This window comes from Notothenia coriiceps, unplaced genomic scaffold (genome assembly GCF_000735185.1).
Source record: "Notothenia coriiceps isolate Sejong01 unplaced genomic scaffold, NC01 NC01_scaffold00001470, whole genome shotgun sequence".
In the NCBI taxonomy this organism is placed as follows: domain Eukaryota; kingdom Metazoa; phylum Chordata; class Actinopteri; order Perciformes; family Nototheniidae; genus Notothenia; species Notothenia coriiceps.
In genome coordinates this window covers 292,431-316,647 of record NW_011334171.1, presented here as the reverse complement: position 1 = coordinate 316,647, position 24,217 = coordinate 292,431, and the positions used below count along the sequence as shown (strand labels likewise).

Below are 24,217 nucleotides of genomic sequence, written 5' to 3'. Positions count from 1 at the left end.
AATGGGACTTTTTGGAGGGAGAAGGGCTCTTTTCATTTAACATTTTGAATGGGACTTTGTGGGGATCTTTGGATGGGAGGTGCATTTTTGTTCATTTTTTAACAAGTGGGGTTGGGGGGGATGAGTGATATTTAACTCAACATTCCTGTTTTCGTTCTTCAATGAAACAAATAATTGTTCAATAAAATAATTAAAACTTGTTTTGTTCTACTTAAAAAAATTAAAATAAATCTGTTGAAATGTCATGTTTTTTGTTTAAATTTGCATCGAATATTTACAAAATTCCCCAGCTTAACTTCCCATGGAAACTTTCCGGAAATTTACCGGAAATGTTCCGCCCCTTTGCAACCCTAATAAAGAATCAGGATCTAATCTTTAGCTAGTATGTCTATCCCACTGAGTTTTTCCTATATATCTAATAAAAACCCACATAGAAACATTCAACACTTAAGGACACAAAAAAAGATGGGTCCTCCTTTCAAAGTAGGCCAGTTTTGTTAGAAGATAACGCTGATTCTGTACTTTAAACAGCTGAATCTTATCTAGAACATTTTTTGAAGACACAATGTACTTCAGAAGAGCCTATAATGATCAGTGGCTGACATACATGCCAGCACATTTGTAATGACAAAAGGTTTCTCTTGTTTTAAACTCATCTCCCATCTGGCTCTCTTCCTCCACTCACTCCTGCATTTCAGAGCAGTTGTCATTAATAGCTATTTGCCATTAATTGTTAAATATCTTCCCCATCTCTTTCTGCACAGGGCTGAATAATGCAGAAGTTCAAGTACTGGCAGACCCATAATATGTCATATTGGCTCATAATATAACAAAGTTCAAGAATATAATAATGGGTTTGAGCTATCATTTAAAGGCTGTTTCAATTTAAATTGAAGCCGACACACAAGCAAGTGCATATGGCAAGTATAGAGAATGGGGGGGTATTTACTTTTTTCTACTTTTTTATTTACTTGTTTTAGTCTGAAACTAGCTTTATGTCCACATTTATGATTTTCTCTAAATTGTATTTTCAATTGACACTGGGGATTGATGTGGACACGGCAGCTTCGAGCAAATAGTTGGAGGATAATGTAGTAGTTAAAGGAATAGATACCACGTTTTAAGAAATACATCTATTTACTTTCTTGCCAAAAGTTAGATAAGAACATTCATGTAAACTTTCCTCTCAGGGCCAGTGTGTGGCGAAATACCAATAAATCCAATATCAATCCCTCAAAAAATCAAAACAATGATAGAGCACAACATGTTTTTTTTCAGTTTGAAGGGTTCTTGTTTTGCTTTGGATGTTGTATTTTGCTTTGATTTGACCTTTTGTCAGGAGTACACCTCCTCCCGCTCACTCTGCCCACCCTCATCTGGTCTGCTAACCATCCCCACTTCACGCCTCGTCACCATGGGTGCTCGGGCTTTCAGCCGCTCTGCTCCCTGACAGTAGAACTCCCTCCCGCCACACATCCGACAGTCTGAAACCATCACAACATCCAAATCCACCTCAAAGTCACCTGCTCAGATAGCCTGCTCACTGAAGGGCTCACCAGTCTCTACGTGTCCCTGAAATGTTATTGTTCTTGTCCCCCTCATTTGGGTATTTGGTTGTTTGTATGGTGAACACTGAGGCGGATAGCTACAAATGTTTTGTTAAAATATATTTTAAAAAGCTCTATTTGCTTGTTGGGCATTATGACTTGTTTTCTCTTTTACATTTCTATTTCTAACCGTTCAAACTGAATCCTATCTGATCCATATTTAATATACAGTATAAGATAAGATACAATTTACTTTATTGATTTACAGAATTTGTATTCATATACTTTAGATTTGAGAAAATATTGTCCAAATATTCAATCAACTCTGAGCAAGAAGAACATTTTCCAGAAAAATGTCCAATCATTTTAAAACCACGTCTTTAAAGGTCCCATGTCATGCTTTTCCGGTTATTACCCGTCCCCTTGTGTGTTATGAAGGTTTTTATGTAAGTAAACGGTCTGCAGAGTCAATACCCCTCAAAGTACACCCTGTAGGGAGTAAAACTCTAACACAGAAAAGACCTCCCCAAAACGCCTCATTGGAGATTTCTCCTTTTCTTCCTGGGTACTCTGACGTGGGGATACCCAGAGGCCACACCCTCTGCCAGCCTTTCACGAAACAAAGCTTCCCAAACCTTTCAGCGATTCATGCCGGATATGTACAGCGTAGGGCACTGAAGAACGATGCTGTTCCTACTTTGTTTGGACCAGCGGGAGATTCGGGTACACAACCTGTAAACGTTTTTCGGGCTGCTACTTTGGGATCACGGAGAAATGCTCTCCGCAGACCCATGCTCACAGTGTTATAAACCTTTTTCTTACTCAATATCAAGCCACACTTATTGTTTTTACTTCGGCTGTGAGTGTTTGTGTGTGCTCAGGATGAATTTCGCTTGTTCTCGCTGTATCGCCGAGAGGCTCGTTCGCTCCTCTCAGCAGATTGCAGCAACGAGCCTCTCAACGTCCCAACCAATCAGAGCACAGTGGGCTCACAAGGAGGGGGGGGGGCGAGCTCCAACAAGCCGGTTGGGACAGAGAGTGAATACACATACTTTACAGAGATGCTGTATGAGAAACCAATGTGAGTTTGGAAAATTGCACAGTGTGAATCTATTCTAGTAGACCTCAACAATGGAATTATGATCAGTGGAAATGGCCATGACATGGGACCTTTAACTATTCTTGTTTTTTTCATGAAATTGTCCAAAACTAAAAACAAGTTTTAACCTTTATTTTCCCCTTCACACATTTTGGCAGCCTTTTCTGATCTTTACAATGCGATACTCACCGTTGAAGCTGGTGTTTCGTATGTACTTCAGCAGAACCTTTCCCTCGGCAGTGTCCATTTGCGGACAAATGCCAGGATGATCAGGACACAAGTCTCTATGCATGTTGTGCAGAGCGTGGGCCATGGCGTACACCGCGTCAATCACAAACTGCACCTTGCCTTCCTGCTCGTACTTAGAATCTGCACCGATGCGCTCCTTGCCTGAGGGGAGAAAAGGAAAGAGGAGGACTTGTAGCAAAATACACCATGAGCCATTAGACATTACATCCTCCCCGCACGGCCTATCATCCCCAGCTTCATTTTTATTCCTCCATTTACCATTTTCTGCCAGTGACTTCAATTGTGATTTTGTAGAAATGAATCCTAAAGGGACAATGTGGCACAGCAAATAAGACGACACATTTAATTCCCACATGGAAAATATCAAGCCGGGCTGCGAGACAAAGTGTTTGTCAGAAATACAGCCGGCACGTATAGAATTACTGAGGTGTATTATAAAGTAATAAGCTGCTAAGATTGGACCTCACTAGTCCCATCTGCAAGGTGATGAAGATCCCCATGAACTTTTGTAACATACTCTTGTTCAGGGGCTTCCTGCTTTTTTATATCCTCCTTCTAGAGCACTGCCCTTTCACTACTGGCTGCTGTAAAGGTGTTGCCTCATGCTGCTGATGCTCTGCTTGAATACATAATTTACTACCTCTGCTGGATTTCTGTTTTTGTTACGAAACGGAATTAGCCTTTTATTTCTCTAGTAGATGAAAGCTGTATTTCAAGGACTGAATGGAAATTATAAAAACAAAAATACTGCCATTATGTTCAGTAATAATCATTATAATCATCATGATCATCATCGTAACTTCGATATTCAAGCTCCCAGATAACAAAAAAATGCACCATGGAGGAAATAAATCTGAATACTGAAATACTCTCCTCACTGATAGCTTCTCACAGCTCACATTGAGAGCTCAGCAGGGGGGCAGATGTTGATAACAACACACATATAAGGAAGTGGGAGACTTCCATAAAGGGTCACTAGCATTCTGTGCTGACATTTCAAGTAATTCTTTTCAGATCCACACATACATTTCAGCCCACACATAACCTTTTAGCTTTCAGAGCTCTGTGCTAAATGGACAGGCTTTGAATGCAAACGCCTCCCGTTTTTATTTAACATCCATAAATATCAGCTCAGCTTGAGGTGTAAAAAAAGAATATAGAAACAGTTGTAAAGCAAGAAAAGATAAAACACATTTACAGGCATTTTAAAGCGGGTTTGTGGGGCTCAGTGAGTGGACGAGCATCTCCTGTCTTTGACGCATGATAAAAGACACCAAACAGGAGATTATAAAGGAAACACAATCCCCCAGCAAACAGTAATTTGTGTCAAACTGCCATTACCGTCATCACATATGCAAGCAAGATTAATACAGCATCCCACATCACAGGCATCATCCCCTTTGATAATGAATGCAGCGCAATGCCTGTCACAGCGTTGACAGGCAGGGTTTAGGTAATAGGAGAATGCATCACTGTTAACAACACTATCATTAATGTTTCCATAAAGATGGTAATAAAGCATAATGGGGGCATGTGCCGTTTTCACTCAGCTTTTGTCATTTTGCCTGTAATTTGCAAGCTAAAGAAAGTGTGCCTCGGCTCTGTGCGGTTAGCACACACGGCACGACTCTGCTGAGCTGTCAAGGTGACTGGGTTAAGGAGGAAGAGGGTGGGAATATGGGATTTAAGAGTTACAGGACATTAGCTACAGGAGCAGCCGGTGTGTGTAGTATGACTAAGACAAGTAATACATTATTATTCTAATAATAAACTCTGCCTGTCCTGCACCCGCTGGGTAAAACACCTGGTGTAAGACTTTCTTGTGGGAATTAAAACCCAAACAGTGGATCTGCAGTTAGTGATGCGAATAAAAGGTCAAGTTCACATCAACCTGACAAGCAAGGGTGAAAATATGCATCGTCTATTAGTGTAATACAGACTTGTCTTACATTGTTCGTGCCAAAAACTCATGTACCTGTGCATTTACGGCTCGTATCCTCTCTCTTCGAGGCACTGAGGAGCCTGCAGTCAAAGTTTTCCTCCCAGAATTCAGCAAACCACACGTTTCTGCGGTTGTTCTCCAGAGTGAGCCCAGTAAAGTATTCATCAAACCCTGGGAGCGGAGGAGAGAGGAGAATGGCTCAGTTCCGGACCAATTATCAACCAATTCAAACCTGGGGGAAATGAAGCGAGACTTGCTGCAGTGGGTGTCCTGGAGGTGGGGGTGCCGGCCGCTAGATGTTGGAAGCACACCAGCAAGCACTACTTCATAAAAAATTGACCACGGAGTTTCCTCTTCCTCTCAAGCCCCCATGGAACTTTAATAACTTCTTTCATCTAGGAAATTACATTAATTAAAAAACAGGATGCATAATAAATAACGCAGAGATTGTAAATGGTGCTGCAGCCTGTTGCCCCGGGCTGCGAGGTCCTGCAGGTGCTGAACAGGTTTTTTATTCCCTTCATTTGATACACTACAATGGAAAAGGATTGAAGGCATGATGCATTCGCTTAAGACTAATTTAAAAAGGAATTAGACGCCTGTATACAGAGCATTTGCTTCAGGAAGGGTAACTTGCTGCAACAAAGGAAATACAAAGCTTGTAAGGTGAATTTGTTCTTGTTTGTGCAACTTTACCACCCAATGTGGGTCAGGGAAGTAAGCTGGAACATAACTTCATTTGTGATGCAGTATTTTTTTTAAAACCTGTTTCACAATTCTCTTGAGAATAATCTGCAATTTCACATTTTTACGTCTCTCTGTCTGTGTTATCCAGTCATATCAGATGAGTCGTGGGTAGAGGTGATAATGGATAATCAGAGCTGAATGACTTTCTTTTCAAAAGACCATCAATGATGCATGGTGGATTAATAATATCCTCACTGCCTACAGAGCGTACATTTGTCCTGGGTAGACCTCACTTAATTACAGGAAGCTTCATAAAACTCAAGACTTTCAAATTTCCTCGATTGTATTAAGGAGCAGTTATTGGGACTGGGAAACTGGATGGAACATAAAATAAATGGCACATGCTGCGAATACTCCATTTCTGCTCAATCTGTTCAGTGTGTAGTATAAGTTCTTCCTTTTTCTTGTTGGTGAACTACAGTTTAAAATCTACTCTTAATTTGAAAAGTTATTAATAATAGTATTTCTTTTGGGGATATAAAAAAGAAACCCCATCAGTTCTTATTATTAAAATCTGAATTAAAGCTTTTCTCCAATCCAATTATTCAACAATGATACCGTAGAGACCAGAGATACTAATTCCTCCGCAGCAGGCTGAGATTTAAGATTATTATTATTATTGCACAATTTGGTAAAATCACACTAATGAATGTACCTGGGATGACACAGCAAAGGCTGAAATAGTTAAATGTAAGAGTTTCGTGATCAAAGTACCCAATTTGTCCATACTGACTTTAGTCTGGTCATGTACTACCCACGGCCAAATGCAAGAACAAGGTCACACTTGTTCTCTGAGGATTGTTGGAAAGTCAATGTGAAAAGTAGAAGATTGCCAACTAAAGTGGAAATAGATGAGGCAGAGGGCAAAGTGGGTGCACCATTTGTATTTATGTTGTGAAAGGGGTCACTCCAGGTGATGAACCCAGAGAGAATGATCACCTGACTCTGCATTTCCTCTCAGGTAGGGGCCCCTAAGCTCTAAATCGTTGTTAATGCTAAAAGCAGCTGTTTGCCTACAAATTCACCATATCAACAGTTTAGGGAGGCCGGATGAATGTGTTTGAAGTTTGTTTTGCTGCCTCCCTTGAAAAAGATCCCCCAAAGCAGCTGTGATCGATATTATTTATTAACAGCAGATTGCACGTCTACTTCACCCAAATAGAGCCAAAAGGAGATTTAATAGTAAAAACATGACTCCAAATAAATGCTTAAGGGACCCTTGAACTGCTGAAAATGTAAAAAGGCAATGTCAGTGTGGGGATCACAACTTGTTTTACATAGGTGACCCAAACGAACGATGATTGCCTGATATTTTTCATAGAATTTTATAATAATATCTTTGAAATGTTTTCTTTTTTTTGAGTAATTATTCACACACAACCTACAGACACCAAAAAGACTACACAATTGAGAAATACACTGTACATTTTGAGCAATAATCTGGTTTTCAGCATAAATATGTTATTAACAATATACCATTGTGTACATTTGATATTGTATATTTTATACATTTTGAAATATTTATAGTTTTTATAACTGTAGTACAATGAGCACATTTGAGCTCTTATGTTAATGTAAATACATATATTTTGTTGTATTTATTTTATTTTCATTTTGTTTATATATATGATATTATTTGATGTCATTCTAAAATGAAGCGAACGTAACAAAACCAAATTTCCCTCCTGGATTAATAAAGTATTCTGATTCTGATTATAGTAATACCAACAATATCTAAATGAAAATATAAAAACAACACGTGTTGAAGTATGACGTGTGAGCGTACCTTCGATGGAGGAGCGTTTGGGCAGGATCGTGACGGCTCCCACTGCTACATCCTCGAGCTGGAGGATTGGGTTGCCTTTGGACCCCCAGCTGTCAGATCCAATCCACAGGAAATGGCCCACCTGATTGGCTCTCTTGGTGGCATTGAGAACTCCCCTGCAAGGACATCCGTATGAGAATTAGGAGAGAGCACAGGGGGTATGTGCAACCTAATATATATTACACAAAAGCACAGCTGGTTTAAGGACTTGGAAATTACACCTCTGGTTTGTACACTTCTTCAATTTGTCTCGTTAAAGCTGAGAGAAAAAGGAGAGGATGTATTGTTATGGTTTTCTATTGTTTATATATGTCATGTGTGTTTACGATAACAGGGAGTTATAATAATTAACCACCATGTCTTCCACTCCTCTTTTCTTTTCCATTTCATGAGCATTCATTCTAAATGTACAAGTAATAAATATTTGATTCTTTGCTTCTTTACATAAATATATCCCAAGGGGAAATGTAAGAGAAACAGTATCTCTCTGTTGCTTTGTTGTGATCTGTATTTCAACTTCTCCCGCAAGGCATGATAGTGTTTGTGTTGTTGGAGGTATGTTTGTGTAGCAGTGATCCTGTATGCATTGCAAATCGGTGCCTGGAGCCTGTCTTCAGGAGCTGCTACTCAAAGATTAAAGACCTCAACGTGGCAACCCATCAACGCGCCTAAACAACACGAGAGCAGCGAGAATGTGCAGTGCTCCTCACCGTATGTCTTCTTCACTGGCGAAGATGATGACTGCCCGCGAGTGCGGCGTTTCCAGCAGTTGTTGGATGGCTTTGTCAAAATCCTCCAGCTTGGGGTTGTGGGGAATTTTCAACGACTGGGCCATGCAGATTCCACCTTTTTTACGAGGGAGGAGTAAGAAATGATAAGGCCTCTGGGATGATCCACCCATTATCACTCTAACACACAGATGTACAGTGGGCACACTCTTACAAAAAAGCCTGGGGTCACAATAGCTGCTGTTTTCCGATGGAAATCTCAAGAATATTGAAATAGTATACATGTCAACACAATAGTGAGCTTTGATGATGCAGTCATGGTTGCTATAGAGCCTAAATGATGGTCTTACAGTGTATACATTTTGGCAATGATATGAAAACCACAGGGGCATGCAGTATAACACTCAAACTGCAGCTTTCGACTGAGCACTGCAGTCATTCCACAGAGAGAGGGAGTTATAAACATATCAGCTATAACAAATTCAATAATCCACGCCAACAGGGACATATCGCTACACGTTTCATAATATGGATTTTAGAAAATCCAACGGCTTGCCATTGACTTTTCATTAAAAGTAATTATCAAACATAACTTGTTGGACCAATCAGATAGCACAGCTGGCAATAACAAACAAAGAGGATATTAATACTGACCATAAATCATTCTCAGACAGGTCGCTGCTGATGAGTTTGTACAGGATGAAGGGTACTGATTGCTTCCATGCTTCTATTAAGCTCAATATTTTGTGTAGAAACAAAATTATATCTTAAAAAAAAAAAAAGTTGAGCTTTCCTCCATTATGGTAATTACAAGTGCAGAGGACAAGCTGACCTTTGAGGCCCTTTGGATAAACAGATAATAAGATCACCTGTGCTGTGCAAAGGAACTACTTTAGGCCTGATTTGAGGGAGCAGTCTCTGTCCTTAGTCAACAGCAAAGCTCTACACAAACCAATTAAAATGTATCCCACTCAAGCATTTTAATAGCCTCGCCAATAACCTTTCAGTTTGAGTTTCCCTGAGTAGACATGGAAGAATCTTCTAATTGCCAGTCTCCTCAGGCTCATTACTTGAGTATAAACAGCTTTTAGCTGGCAGATCACACATCTCCAGGCTCAGTTTACTGTGGCATTTCTAAAGGAAGAAGATGGAAAAATGACAAATGCTGAGTCTCCTCTTAACTGTCCATTTTTAAGTACCAGCCGACAGAATTAGGAATAATTTCAACGGGAGAAAAAAAAATGCGCCAAAAGACCGCTGGGATGGCTGCTGTTATCCTCTCTAAGTGGACTCAACACAAAAATGGAGATCCTGCAAATGGCCTAGCTGTTGCTTAAGGGTTTGTGGGATCCTGTTAAAGTGTAACGTGTTTGGTGTCAATTGTGCAGAGCAGACAGCGTTGTAGGTCTCCAAGGGACAGCACTAAAGCTCTCTCTCAGCACGGGGATTTCAGTTCAGCCAGAAATCCTACAATGACACTGCACTTCTAGGTTTATAGTTCAGGAACCCCTAGCACTGTAAAACATGATATTCTGGCATATAAGCAGCACCTTTCAGTTATAGGGGGATGGTATGTCTGCCGGTAGTTAACACATTAGCGTTAAATCCAGAGTAGAAAAAAAGAAAAAGCCTATGTTTTTCACTGGGAACTTAAAGGTAGGGTAGGTAAGAATGGAGAAACCAGCTCGAGTGCGCTCAAATTTGAAAGTACACAACCGGAAAAAATCGGCCTCTTCCTTCAGTCTTCCTTACAGAGCCCCTACTCCAACACACACGGACGTGCACATGACCAATGAGGGCACAGATGGAAGGCTGACAGCCAGGTAGGTCATCAAGTTATTTTAGCCGAGCCGGCTAAAATGACTGGTCGTGCTTTTTACAGCGCTACGGCTTCCGCAGATGAAATGTTTTTTTGTATTTATTGTCAAAGCATTTAATATATTCATTGCTATCGGGATGTTAAGAGCATTCCATGGAATATAACAAAAAGTGTTTCTGAAGTGAATTACCTACCCTACCTTTAAGTCTCATGAAAATGCATTAACTCCATTAAGACGTAAAACCTTGGGGGCTTGTGTGAAGAGTTATAATGGTATAACAGTCTTGAACAGAGACATATTAAAGGTCACAACAGTCAATAATACAGACCACAGAAGCCACTGATAAAGATAAGAAGCATTTGGAGCAGATCCCATCTTCAGAGAGAGACGGAGCAAAGAGCTGAACACTGAGCGGGATTAAAGATGCCCTTAAGACTGCGGCTAGGCAGTTAAGCAGCGGTGGCTAAATTATTGAAAGCCTGCAGAATACCTCATCTGTCAGTCAGTCGGATGGCCAGTTAGTCAGGGAGTCAGACATGATGGTTATGAAAGTATCGTATCTATACTTCTAAAGTGGCTGGCTGTGGGTCGTCACGCCCTCACCTGTCACTGAAAGGTACCGTGCGGACATGAAAGACAACTCGACTCAAACCGTGAGTTTCAAGAAGAGTTGCATGTCTGTCTTGGCCGAAGGTGTGTGATGTGAGACAGCTAAATGTCAGGCATGGGGAGAAGAGAGGGTTTAACTCCAACTCGTTGAAGTGTTATCGAAAAAATAGCATTGTATCAAAATAACGTAGAGTGCATTCTGGCTTCCACTAACATGGCAGTAAGCGTCATCAGAAATACATGGCAGATGGTCACATGGATAACACCGAGGGGTGAATTCATTGAAGGATTGTACACCATTTCTTGCCGCTAAGTGCAAGTGCAAATTGGATAAAAATGAACAGTATGCACCCCATTCTGCTATGCCATGCAAAATGCGCTTCCTGGGCTATTTGCACACATTTAAATGTGGTAATATGCATATATTTGGCGTAAAATTGGCTCCAATTAATGCAAATGAGCCCCATTGCAAAAACACTCCAGCTCTTCTAGCCACACGCAATAACAATTCGCTTATTCAGATAATTTGAAGTATCTGAAACCCATTTAAAAAGGATGGACGATACTACTCAAGCCATGTCATTAAAAATAAATTAATACATTTCCCGGTACTGTACAAGGCATGTTTTTGAAAATGAGGAAAAACAAAAAGAAAGATAAGGTTTTTACATAAACGAAAAATTATTTCTTCCCTCTCCGTCCTTTCCCAAATCCTGGGCTTACATTTTTCGCTTTCCTCACTCTCAATTGCCTTCAAGAGGATTTAAGGGAAGCGGCACATGGCAACTCTCTCCTGACAAGACCGCTGACTGAGACTGACTCTCAGCTTTTACAACCAATCCACTGGCCTCAAACGCTTTTTATAGTTTCACCACCATCAGATGCACAAACATTGAAATTGCACTTAGCCTTAAAACTTTATGGGTGTGTTTGTGCTGTAACAACTTCATTAGTGCCATATGATTTGTGATTCAGGGTAGAGAGTGGTTGCCAGAGACGCACTACTCTTGATATCAGCGTCCACAAACCCTTCTTTGGTGCATTCTCCCCTCAAAATCCTGCATGCTCACATCAGAAGGGAGTTTGTGACACTGCCATTCGTAGCAGAGCTTTACTCCTTTACCTAAAGTATCATCCTCCAACATTGGCCTAATTCAAAAACTAAATTCACCATAAACTCTACCCTCTGCTCCACATTTGATTAATATATCAAAGACGACATAATGATCACGATGGCTAAATTCATCAAGCCCTTGGAAGTTCTCCGCTTATCTGTCTGAGTGGCATAGGTCATGCACTGCATTAACTACTTCAATTATTCAACCTCAACGCCCTCGTTTCTGAAAAATGCACTCCACGGCCAGGAATCCAGTTTTGCCATTTTGCTTGGTGAAATACAAATCCTTTTAAATTAAAGGCTCTTGATGGATTCGACCCCCAGCCCGCCTACTGAACACCCTCCAAACCCAAACCCTCCAGGGGATCCATTATGCTGCAATTATATTTATCACCTCGGCAGTCCGAAGGCATACCCGCTTTCTCCAGGTTCCCGCCTCAACACGTGGGAGCACATCAAAATGGGCTGACATGTGGCTGACATTCATATTCTACATCTGTGTGCCCTTCTACTGCCGGTCGGGGACTTGCCAATGTCGGAGGGTCATGCAGGAGTATGGTGCTTTTTTTAAACGGTCTTTAAAGATGTGTCAGGCTTCCTCCCCAGTCCTCTTCTACTGCTAAACATCAGTGCCTTACTTATCTGGCAGAGCCCCCCGACAGTCATCTAAGAATGCATGGTGTTGGCAATGTGCTGCAATCTATTCCACAGTGATACTTTGTGGGAGGTTTTCCTCAAATGCAAGTCTTTTTATCAAATGGGAAAACTGAACTCCATTGGTCTGGCCTTGGTCCAGACAGACAGAGAAAAATACAAACACGATTAATCTCTGCCAGATTCACCTGGAGCCAGGATGAAGGTGCACAATGGGAACAGTGCCTAAACAGGGGGAGAGAAAGTGGAATGAAAAAAAAACAAGAATAGAAAAAAACAGAAGAGATCAATACAGGCTGACCATCACTCCAGACTCAGCTTGGGGTAATGGGTAGCCATATTGCATTAGTCCACTAGATGGTTCTGCTTGAAGTGGTGAAGCGAGGATCCTACTAATGCATCTGACGTTTCACTGCAACCAAACAGGGCAGCCACACAAAAAAACACATCTAGAGGCCTTACTGAGCAGCTGCAGGGATGCTGCAAAACACCTACAGCAACCTAAAGTGTTTGTTGTTGTTTCACAGTTTCTGTTAAATACATCCACTCACACCCTATGTTCTTTCAGATATTCTCTTTCTATATTCCCCAGGACGTCTACTTCTTCAATCCATTGCAGTCTGTTCTGGTGCAGAACCGATGCCTTTGAATGGATTCTCCGGATGTAATGTTATGCTATTACATAATTAATGTGTTTATTAAAGATAAGATGCCTTGGGTACTGGAAGCTTTTTACTTTGGAGAAAATAATTCCAATTTTGTATATGAACACAAAATATTGCAAAGTAACTGCCGCTCAGTAGCAATAGGATGAGTCAACAACAACAATGGCTTATAATTTCATACTCCTTGTGAAGCTGTTCAAGAGTCATAATAGTAGCAGTGTGTTTACTCCTCTTTGCATAGTAAAAAAAAGAGAAACATCAGTGAGAAATGCATCTAAGGAAACTAGCTAGAAGAAACTGCTTATCAAAAGGATTTAAGATAAAGGGGCATTTCCAAAATAAGCCTTAAATCAGATGCTTCCCTATTTGTTCCTATACCGTTGCCTTCTCGCTCTCTGCATCGATGCAAATTACACTTCCACAAACAGCTTCCTAACATTTTAATGAGCAATCACACTGGACGCGAAAGCACACAGATAAAATATTCATGCACGCTGGACTTCTGATCAGTGCCTGTGGGATATCATTAGCTTTCCTCATTTAAGAGGTTTCCGTACATTAGAAGAGACAGAGATCACTCCCTGCAGATGTACAGGAAATGGATTGGGATCCATTGAAGGTCGACGTGAGAAGCAGCAAAACACTTTCTCTTATTGTCTTGAGCCAATGGGGTGTGTGAACTCTTGAGATCTACGGGATATTTGTATGGTAGTGCGTTATGTACACACTGAGTAGTTTACTAAGATAGCCTGCTGGGTACAGCTCACCACATCAATGTCAATGTTTGTGTGAGTTTTTTAAACCTATTTTAATGTATACTCTAGTATTTCTAGGGGATAAAACAGTGTCATGGCAGGTTTATTACTCAGGACCAAAGGCAGCACTGCGTCGTGTTTGAAGTTGTTTTGATGAGTGGTTTAAGGGGAAAGCTGCAAGCAGCAATACCACATGCCAAGCAATCAGCCTGTTCGAAAACAGGCACGTTTTGAAGAGGCACTGCATATTTACAAATATGGAAAAAGGGATTGGGAACAGCAATTGCCAACACTTTTAACTGCTGTTAAAATAATCAGTAAATTCAAACTCACTGGACTGTATTATAAAATGTATCCGTGTTCTACTCTTGCAGAATTGCTGAAGGGCAGCAGATTGTAAACCACATGATTTGACAAATATAGCCGACCCGTTGTACTGTATAGCAACGGAGTGTCTCCTGGCGACAGCAGTGACTGCTGATTCACATGTACCACCACATGCCCACAACGGCATCAATGTGGAAAGAGCAGGTGAGTCAAGCATGTGCACAATTGTCAGCCCAGTTACAGGCAGAAACACGCCAATACCTTGTCTGAATGCACATCTCTGTTGTGAATACTCTTCAACATCCTTATTCTAACCCTGCTAAACCAAAATGAAAACTAAATAACTTAACTCTTAAACATGAAGAAAAAGTATCATAGCCAGTTTAAACAATCACCATTAATGTTGCATTACAACAAACAAGACAGTTTCTAATAGCTTGTTTCCAGCTCATTCAGTGGGTTGGCTCTCTGTGTAATCACGGCTCCTGAGAGAAATGTCTAGAGACATCTACTTAAGAAGGCTGGATTCTTCTCTAAAAAGACTTAATATCTAAAATGCTGCGGCTTCATGCACACAACCAGGCCAGAGTGGTTTGAACTGACTGACAACGAGGCCGACTGACCATCATTACTACCCTCAGAGTGCCGCATTCTCACTAGCAGGGATACCAAATTGAGGTTGAGTGAAACAGAAAAGGCAGAGAGTGAAAGAAAATCGTGTCTCCCACATGACCCGCTCAGACCAGTCCTCTCTCTTCTGTGCTGGCTAAAGAGAAGACATTAGACATTTTCAAACAATTCATTTTCGGCGTCTGCGAACAGCTAAATTAAAACTGCTATAGTTACATACAGTATATTACATTGACAAGGGCACAGGCTATGCTCATTATAGTGACGCAGCAGCTGTTTTTCTATTTTTTTTTCTTCCAGTCACAACTCACTGGGGGACTTAAACAGCAGTTGCCAAACAGATCAATAATTCATCCACCCAAAACAGATTTAATGTTAAATTGGAAATGCAAAGTTGAAAAAAGTATATGTTTAAATCATTGAAATAGTCTTTTTTAAATAATTTGTATTCTGTTTAGTGCCCATTGCTGATCATCGTTTCTTACCTGCTTCTTTGGAGAGTTGTGTGAAGGCCTCCACGCCCTTCTCTCCGTAGCTGCCCTCTGAGGCGATGGTGGAGACGTAGGACCAGCCCAGGGCTTGGATAATGTCCACCATGGCCTGGGCCTGGAACGAGTCTGGAGGAACCACCCGTGAGAAGAAGTCATAGCGCCTGTCATCACTCAACTCCGGGGCTGTTGACGCATAGCTGATCTGCGGGATCTTGAAGGGGACAAGAGGGGTCGGGAGGGCAAGGAAATGTTAACTCGGGGCTATTCTGGTAGTGATTAATAGTAGAAGAATCACAGTTTTTAATGGTTGCGTTGAAAATCACTGACCTATTTACCGGTTAGGGGTAAACTGTCTGCCAATTAAGATCATTTAAAAATGTAGGGTCAACATGCCCTTAGTCCAGTGCTCTCAATCAAAGAAATATAGCGTATTTTTTACATATTAGATGCAAAAATTACAGTTGTTGCCAGGATCAGCTATTTTCTGCCTTTAAGGGATACGTTTGACATTTTGATGAACATGCTTATTCGCTTTCTCGGTGGCTATCAGACTATCAATAAAACTCTCATTCCCGTGCGCTACAAATGCAACTACTCCATCAAACTAGCTGTGCTTATCACAAAGTCATTTATTTCTGCTGTTCTACTCTATCCAGCTGCTGGATGTTACTCAATATTAAACAAACAGAGGTGAGAGTGGTATCAATCTTACCACACAACGCTCAGTAAGAAAGCAAAGGCCTATATTCCCCAACATATACATGTTATATTAATGTGTTACTTTATTGTGTGCTGGCAAGAAAGATAAGGTTAAGCTATAATTTAAGTTGACACCTTTATGCATTGTTTATAGGTGAAATAACTATGTAGGCTATGAGAGAATATTATGTATCATTAATAAAATATCCCTTCCCATGAATAGATAATAGCAAATGTTTTATTGCATACACATTGTCAGATAAGATACAGTAACTGATTTTCACATAAGTTTCCTTTATGAACAATATATTTGTCTCATTAATTTATAGATTATACATTTGACTGAAAACATACTTAGTTTGTAGCCCACATAGACAGCTGATGCCTTGCAGAACAAACGAACGATACATTTTTCATATATTTCACATTACCATGTCAATTGATCATCTAAGAATATACTTGCATTATGTTATGTAATATTGTACAGAGCCTATATTGGGTCTGTTACCTGGGCAACCTGCTGTGCTGTCACTTTCCTTTTTCAACATATCAATGGAGACTTACCACAGAAATGTATTTGCAGCACTTTTTGTATGAACTAGCAGCACAAGCGCTCCTTTACACTTCCCTCCTGGTGAGACCAAGGTCTGTCTTCACCACCCCGCAGCAAATCAAGATATTAAACCTTCTATTAAATTCAGTTTTCAATTGCATCTCACAATCTTACTCAGCTTTCAAGTCTTTGAAGAAAGACGGGTTATAATGTGACCCAGGTTCCCTACTTTTCAAAAGACGAAAACTCAATCTCCTGAGGAAGACAGCAACATACCATTTAAAGTTCACGATAGCTTTTCTGTCATACTGTCAACGATCAAGAATTAACTTATGTGGGGAATTTGTGAATGGAAGTTAAATGTGTTACTAATCAACCTAATAGCTTAATGTTCCCTCCTTAAGAAAGGCTGCTTAATCACACTAAATTATAACTGAGGCATATTATCAACTGGAACAGTGAAGATGTAGGTAACTCAAAGAATCTCATAGGATAAACATGGACTATATCAATCAAGTTCTTTAGAGGAAATGCAAGATAGGCATTTTCCTAATGTTCAGGAACCCCCTTAATAGTCGGCAGGTGTTCTTGTCACCCTTCTTTAAATTGCTCTAATTTTTTAGCAAAGCTTGCAGCATTGCTCTGGAGAAATGACAATCTGTGAGTTAACATGCTGAGGTGGTGATCATGGAAAGCATTACGCCTTCTTTGCATAAGCATCTTTAGTATTGTCATTTTCATCATGCCAACCTTTCCAAATCCAAAAGAGGTAGGTTTGTGCGCGGCACATGTGCACGCCCAAATTAAGTAATCAGAATAAATGGAACGCCCAGTAATTACATGTATAAACCATGTATTTAACATATATTGCATCATTTTATTCATTTTTCACAATAAGTGGTAGTTTGGTCAGTGACATCAACGACATGTTGGGTCTGTAAAATGCCCGAAAAGTAAAAGAATGGGAGATAAATATCCCAAAGTCATTTTATTATATTTTTTATGTGTTTCTGGTCCTCTTTAAGTTGAGACAGTGTAGATGAAGGATGTGTCAGGATGTAGGAAAGCCAGAACTCTTGTGTGAACATTGGATAAAGCCAGGTTCATATTCTTGTTTCATGTTGTTGACATATTAGAGTCAAAGGTTTGCACAGAGCGAAATATCTTTGTGTTGCGCCATAAATCAGAAACTACTGCATTAAAAAAAGTCCTGTATTTTTCTACTGATAAAGTGTGATATAAATAATGTACAGGCTTTCAGATTGCTGTAGTTCACTAAACAAAAAAATAAATATCCCCAAATCTCAAAATGCGATTATATTTTGTGTGTGTTTGTGGTCCTCTTTCAGTTGAGACACTGTAGGTGAAGGATGCTTCAGGAAAAGACCAAACACTGGATGTCTTTCAGTCGCCAACATGTGTTTTCGAGACACTGATATTAACGGGGAAATCCTGCAGGACTCAAATGCCTCGTCGGGGGTAACGCTGCCCTTCCTATGCACGTTGTTTCTCTTTCAGAAACACAGAGGACTGTTTGTATGATCTGATCACAGACACGCTGCAAACGGTGTCCGCCAAAAGTCGAGTCCAGTGTCTATGTAGAGTCATTTTTATTTGTTATTGTTTGGGAAGATTGAAAATCGGTAGGGAAAGCCAGCTAAGTCGGTAGGCGGTAGAAACATGTCAAAAGCGGTAGACTACCGCCCAAATCGGTAGGGTTGGCAGGTATATGCATTTTGAGCACGTTAGCAGGCTGGAGTTAGCATTTAGCACAAATCTGTACTGCCTCACAGAGCAATGGCCAGTTTGCCAGTGGTTCTTTGTTGTTCTCTTTCTTTGGGGCAAATACATATATATAGTCCTAGTTGTCAAATGTGCATCTTGTTCATGCCAGCTAAACCTCCCTGAACAAGTAAAATAATTACATTGGATTTACATATCTGAATGTATTCATCATCACAAATCAAGATTAAAGTAAATCAGTTGATACATGGAGGTTGTTTGAGGTTGTTCACAACGCTGCCTGCTTAAGACCTTAATATCTAATCAGCAACTGTGTTTGACGTTTTAAAACAGCAATCACAGCTGGTGAGACGTCTGGGCTCAAACTGGATACCCCCCATTAGAGAGGTGGATGCACATGCAGAGACATGAATCATTTTCTCCTGAACCCATTGCAGAGCGTCATCACAGAGTCTAATCTAAGCACTCTATGAATGCCATCCATTGCTGTTAGGGTGATCAGAAGCAGCCGGACACTGGGGAAACACAGGAATGAGGACGCAGCGGATGCTGATGGGATTCCTTCAACTCACAGTGTGTGAGTTATAGCTTTGACCCACAACTCAAAAGGGGTCAACCGCACCAAAGCTGACAAATTGAGGAGTCAGACTCGAGACGACTCAATAGGTTTCAGTTGCCAAAAAGAAAAATAATGGAAACTACAAAACCGGCAAACAAAAGAATCAGCGATGCAATTAAAGGAATTCACAGGTGGGAATCCTGCCGCGATGCCACACGTTAAATCACTCCAGGGCCGCCTGAATCGAGTGTAATGGGTCAAAGAGGGATCGCTGCAAAGTAATGGAAAAGCAACAGCAGCAGTGATTTGCATTTAAAAAGACTCTTCTTTCCAAAAAGTAAAGCATCTATTTGAAACATTTGATAGGGGATTTATTTTTAACAGAGCAGCTGAAGTAATAGTATGCAGTCAAAAGGTGTTATAGGTTTGTTGAATCACGTCCCATCTTCGCCCCAGCTGGGAAAATAAGCTGCTTGAACATTTGTCTCTCTGGAGCTTTTTGCTGCAGGGAACCATTTAAGATGGCAATGTCTTTTTACTTTGTCCTAGGCTTGTACGCTGCTGGTATCGTTTTTCAATTCTATATTCCCCAGAAATCTAAAAAATCTCTATGTTTTCAGTCTGCATATTTTTAATTACCACTTTGACCTCCAGGTAACACAAGTGGTAAACCTTGATTGATAATTGCAAGGGTGTGAGGATTAAACCTGCTGGAATTACCAAACAAGGAGATGCTAACTAACTAATACTGATAGGAATATAACACCTTTGTATTTTTAACTCTGGAAGAGGATGGGCTGCAAATCAAGTGGAACCCAAGTTAGTAATTAAACCTTCTTTATGAAATAGAGGATTTAATTAAAACCTTCTGAACTTGATTAATATCTTTCTGAGTAGATGAAAAAACACAAAGTTTAACTTTGCCACTTCACAGCTACATGATTGATTTCCCGATGGTTTCAACAAAATAAGCTCTTGATCCGCACATTTAAAACAGATTTGAATTTATTGATAATGCCAAGATAATAGGGCGACAAGAGTGTATATTTTATCAACATTTTAGAACACTTGATATTAAGCCCAGAATGAGGAAAGGATTATTTTCTCTAAATACTTAATCTTTTATAGGATTTTGCATGTTTCACCGTTGCTTACCATACTGCTTGCATCTCCTTATTTTATTAAGTAGGTTTTAATCTATAAGATTTGAAACATGGCGTCACACATCACAATATAATCACTGCCCCTGTGGCAACAAGGTGAAAAGGTGAGGGTGATGCCTGCAAGCGTTCTGATTTTGACAACTACTACAGAAACCGTAAAACCGATCATGAGCAACTGAGTTGAGGCCAAGAGAGCGATGATTAACGATGCCCCCTCTCAGTGTAACAATTACCCAAAGCTGATGTCTGGCACCTGTCAACTGCTGTATACATCAAAGTTAGGATTGCAGAGGGTAATGGCCTTGCTTGCTCTTGAATGTATCTGTGCTGACAGGATCGATGGAAGGAAAACACAGAGGTCTGTTATGGGGGACACTGTTTTATTGATTTAGCACCACAAAGTGCTGTGGCCAACCTGAATATAAATCTGTTGCTGAAGTCTAAAAAAGGTTACGAAAAAAAGAAGGAAGGGGTTGGGAGGTGGTGTGTGGGGGGGTGGAGGTAATCTGTTTACTGACATTAAATGAGAATTTCAACCTGGGTGTTTAAGAAAAGATGTGACTAAGCGAGGTTGTGTAAAGGTTAGACACGTTCACAGTAAGTGGGAATGCCAGGTGAAGTTAATTAGAGTGCCTTGGCCTTTCTGTTGCATTTTCCCATACAGCAGTCCACAAGCACCACGGGCAGCTCTGCAGAAAGGTGAGAGAAAGGAATGTTGTGCTATAATCGCCCTGCTCCGCTAATGCAAGGGTGATGCTTCTGACGAGCTCAGAGCAAACCTTGCAGCTGGCCCCGCTGCGCTCATCCGTCTCTTCTCTCGCACGTTCGATGCAGAAAGAAATGTTATTTGAAGAGAAATGGGCAGCATATGGCACAACACGACTCTCAGTTGGGGTAATGGCAACCATCTATCCTTGTCATCTGAGAGGAGAGCAATCTGCAGATATGAAAAGACAGAGGGGTACGACCGTCCACGAGTTCTTAAACAAAAACAAAAGCCATCTTTCAAACGCATAGCTTTTCCTACAAAAGGCAGCACTGAGCAGACACCACTCAGTGTCGAAGATTAAGCAGAGAGAAGTAGAGTGTTGTCCATACTGGGTTTGGTATCCATTAATCTGAGAGCAACCCTCTAAAACATAGCTGTGAGTGGCAGAGCTAAAATGTTTCCCATGAATGGCTCTAACTGGGGCGAGTGCTGCCAGGCAGTTGCTGTTGCAGGAATCCCTGTGCTTCTATTTGCTGCATGATTAGCTTCTAAGTATATCTTGACATCAGTCCGCTCGATTCGGCTGTTTGCAACAATCTCCACGGTGATGGTGGAAATGACAGCGGGTTTCCGACAGACCCGACTCTAACCCCATGCTGTCTGTGGCCGGACGCCAGTGCACAGATTGTCCTTGTGACACCAGCACAATGACACAGTAAGTATGATCCCATGGACTAGCCAAGGAGCCATTTTGAAAGCAATTCAAAAACCACACACCCCACCCTTGATAGAATAAATATTTGCTCACAAAAAACATCCCCTGTCAGAAAATGTATTTGCAGCTCCACAGCCTGGCGTTGTAAAGCAGCAACGGTCGATATCCTGTAAACAAAATAATACAGTATGATACAGGCCCATAAAGATATTGAGCAGTAATCAAGTTGTACATCTTTCCTGCTATATCAAGGCTTAGCTACTCTTTGACAAAGGGGGGGATCAGACAGTCACTGGTTTGTTTCCAGACAGCAGAGTTAGCAGGGCAGAGGTAATGACTGTGTCCATACATTCAACCTCAGGCTGGGCATTGGTAATCTCCCTCTCCCAGAGCATGGCACTGCCAACAGTGTCGCGGAGGCAAGGAGGAAGGGCGGGGAGAACCGACAGCTTCCCCTCCCTCACTTTGTCACTCACTCCCCCTCTCTTCCTGCCCATCTGTGTCTCTCACTCAAACTCTGCTTTTGTGAAGGCTGTGTTTCATCATCCTGCCCTTACACAACCTGTGACTTTCAGCCTCGCTCCACTGTTCTCCGCCCCTCTGTGTTTCAGCCCCGTCAGAGAGGGTGAGACAAGTGAGTCTCATCTTCCATCATCCCTGCCTCCCTCCATGTCCTCTGCCTGCATGCAGCCCAGCCCACACAGATGATCAGCGGACACTTCCTGCCCAGAGAGGTCCTCTGGCAGCCAATTTCCCCCACAATCAGAGACAATCTGCACTCAGTATTTTGCTCACATGCCACCCAACTTTTCCCTCCTAATCTTTTCCCCCCTTTTTTCTCTATAATTTTCTTCTAAACCCTTGCTCCTAATATCTACGCTCAGGTATGACTCACTCGCATTACGTTTTGTCGGAAAATGTGATTCCACCGAGATTAGGTTTAGCCACGGATTTCATCAACATTGTAACTGTGAACGTTTATTTTCCAAACAATATTTGCAGGTGGCAATCATGATTATTATTCTGATGGTCGTTTTTAGGAAACTCGAAACTTTAGTTTGAATTATAATAATAGATTTTTAGCAACATAGCGGAAACACACAACTCTAATATATTCTGACTTTATAATAATACAATTGGCAAACGTGTTAAAAAACGTTTGCTCATTAACACATCTATTGGACTCTTATAGCTCTATTACTGGTCCACATGGTTCATTGATCATGTAGTGTTATTGATTAAAGCAGTTTTGAGAAAAACGATAGAAAAATGATAGTCACAGCTGACTATTAAAAAGTATCTCATACTTGTAGCATTAGATGAGACAAATTAGTATATTTAGCATAATTAGATGCGTTACTTTTGAATTCCCTCTCCCCCACACTTCTCACCAAGGCAAGCATCTCATCACACTCCTACTTCATTCCACCAGTTACACGCCTTTTTTATTTTTTGCAAGGAACCTTACCTGAATAGCGTTTACTGTGCTTTGCAGAAGCTTTCTGCACCAGGACTCTCCAGATTGCAGAGTTGCCCACACGGCTGAACTACACTTTGTGTTACATGACGGAAAGTTAGGCTTTTGTAATCCTTTATCCAACACGACCTTCCACGTCTCCTTCTTTCCGCCCACTTCTGCTTTTCCCAGTTGATTCCCTCACCCTCCGTCTCTCCCGCTCGCACCACGCCGGTCCCCCGGGCCGCTCCAGTGCTCGGTGCCGGCCTGCAGCTCTTGCATGGCTGCCCTGCCAGAGTGTATTTTAAGACAACCATCATGTTTCTCCATGGGTACACAGGCTAGGTATGACTCACGAATCAGATATTTGACCAGCAGAGCCACCCAGTAGAGTAGAGCCGAGGCGTGGGAGAAAAGTGTGGATCGCTCACAAAGGGAACCTGACCGACCTCTTTCTTCCCATCTGGTAAACAGACTGCTATTTCAACTCTATTGCTGTTTCAAATAAATAATCGTTTCCAAACACTAAACAACTCTCGAAGCCACATCGGAGACAAGTCTATACTGAGGAGAGGCTTTATGTATAGAATGAACTGTAAATGTGCAGTGATGCTGGTATGAGCACATGCCATAAATGAAGCCTATACAACGACTTAAGGATCTTGCCTTCCAAGCTGACATGAAAGTCAAACCTTTACGCTGTCACCCATGAGAGTTATTTGTACAGATACTGTATCTTTTCAAGTAAATTTGTAAAGAACCTTTTGACTTAAGCTTCACACAAAGCGAGGCCCTGCAGAGAACAATGCGGTTCAGAAGAGCAGCCTTGATCATCGTGGCTGTGCCGTGTGCTCTCTCAAGGTGTGACAGAAACTGAGTAAAACACAGCCTGCAGGTTTATGACTAAGTATTATCAAATGTATTCCTTTATATCCACAGGGTCTCACATTACAGATGGCTGTATTGATTTTTCCCGACTGCAAAGTGCACTGGACGCAGCCTTGTTTTCTCTTCTGTGTTGTTTTACAGCCAGCATGACTTCATTTTTTTCTCTCTCAGAGAAATATTAAATATCCATAAACCAATATTGAAATATGCACAACATTATGCCCCAGGTCAGGAGAACAAGAACAATTATTCCAACAGAAACAAACTAATACAAATCTCTGTTTGTGTTTGGGGAATTGTCGATGTGTGCAATATCTTTTCATGTCTGCACTGCCTCATTGCTCTGTCCAGTACTGTGACAATCTGTGAATCACTCACACATTATTCACCAAAGATACGGCATAGGTGCATGTTTTTTCCCCACCTACACCTGGTGCATCCAGGGTCTGACACATCCATTGTCACTCGTGCACCTGCAACACTCTGACCTGCATTGCGATGACTCCCTCTGCTCTACGCCCCCCCCC

At 41.2% G+C, this 24,217-nt stretch overlaps 1 protein-coding gene across 2 annotated transcripts in view; it reads right to left on the bottom strand.

Annotated features, from left to right (window-relative positions):
- grm7 (glutamate metabotropic receptor 7) overlaps window positions 1-24,217 on the bottom strand; it is a 64,780-nt gene that overhangs the window by 22,211 nt on the left and 18,352 nt on the right. Inside the window, exons 1-6 of one of the 2 annotated variants that reach the window (XM_010790342.1) lie at window positions 21,440-21,464; window positions 15,200-15,416; window positions 8,120-8,255; window positions 7,371-7,525; window positions 4,871-5,008; window positions 2,836-3,036 (exon numbers count right to left, since the gene is read on the bottom strand). In XM_010790342.1, the coding sequence (XP_010788644.1) occupies window positions 2,836-3,036; window positions 4,871-5,008; window positions 7,371-7,525; window positions 8,120-8,255; window positions 15,200-15,416; window positions 21,440-21,448 (856 nt within the window). In that variant the 5' untranslated portion in view covers window positions 21,449-21,464. Of the gene's footprint in view, window positions 1-2,835; window positions 3,037-4,870; window positions 5,009-7,370; window positions 7,526-8,119; window positions 8,256-15,199; window positions 15,417-21,439; window positions 21,465-24,217 lie in introns of those variants that run through there. The other variant, XM_010790337.1, reaches the window with a different exon arrangement.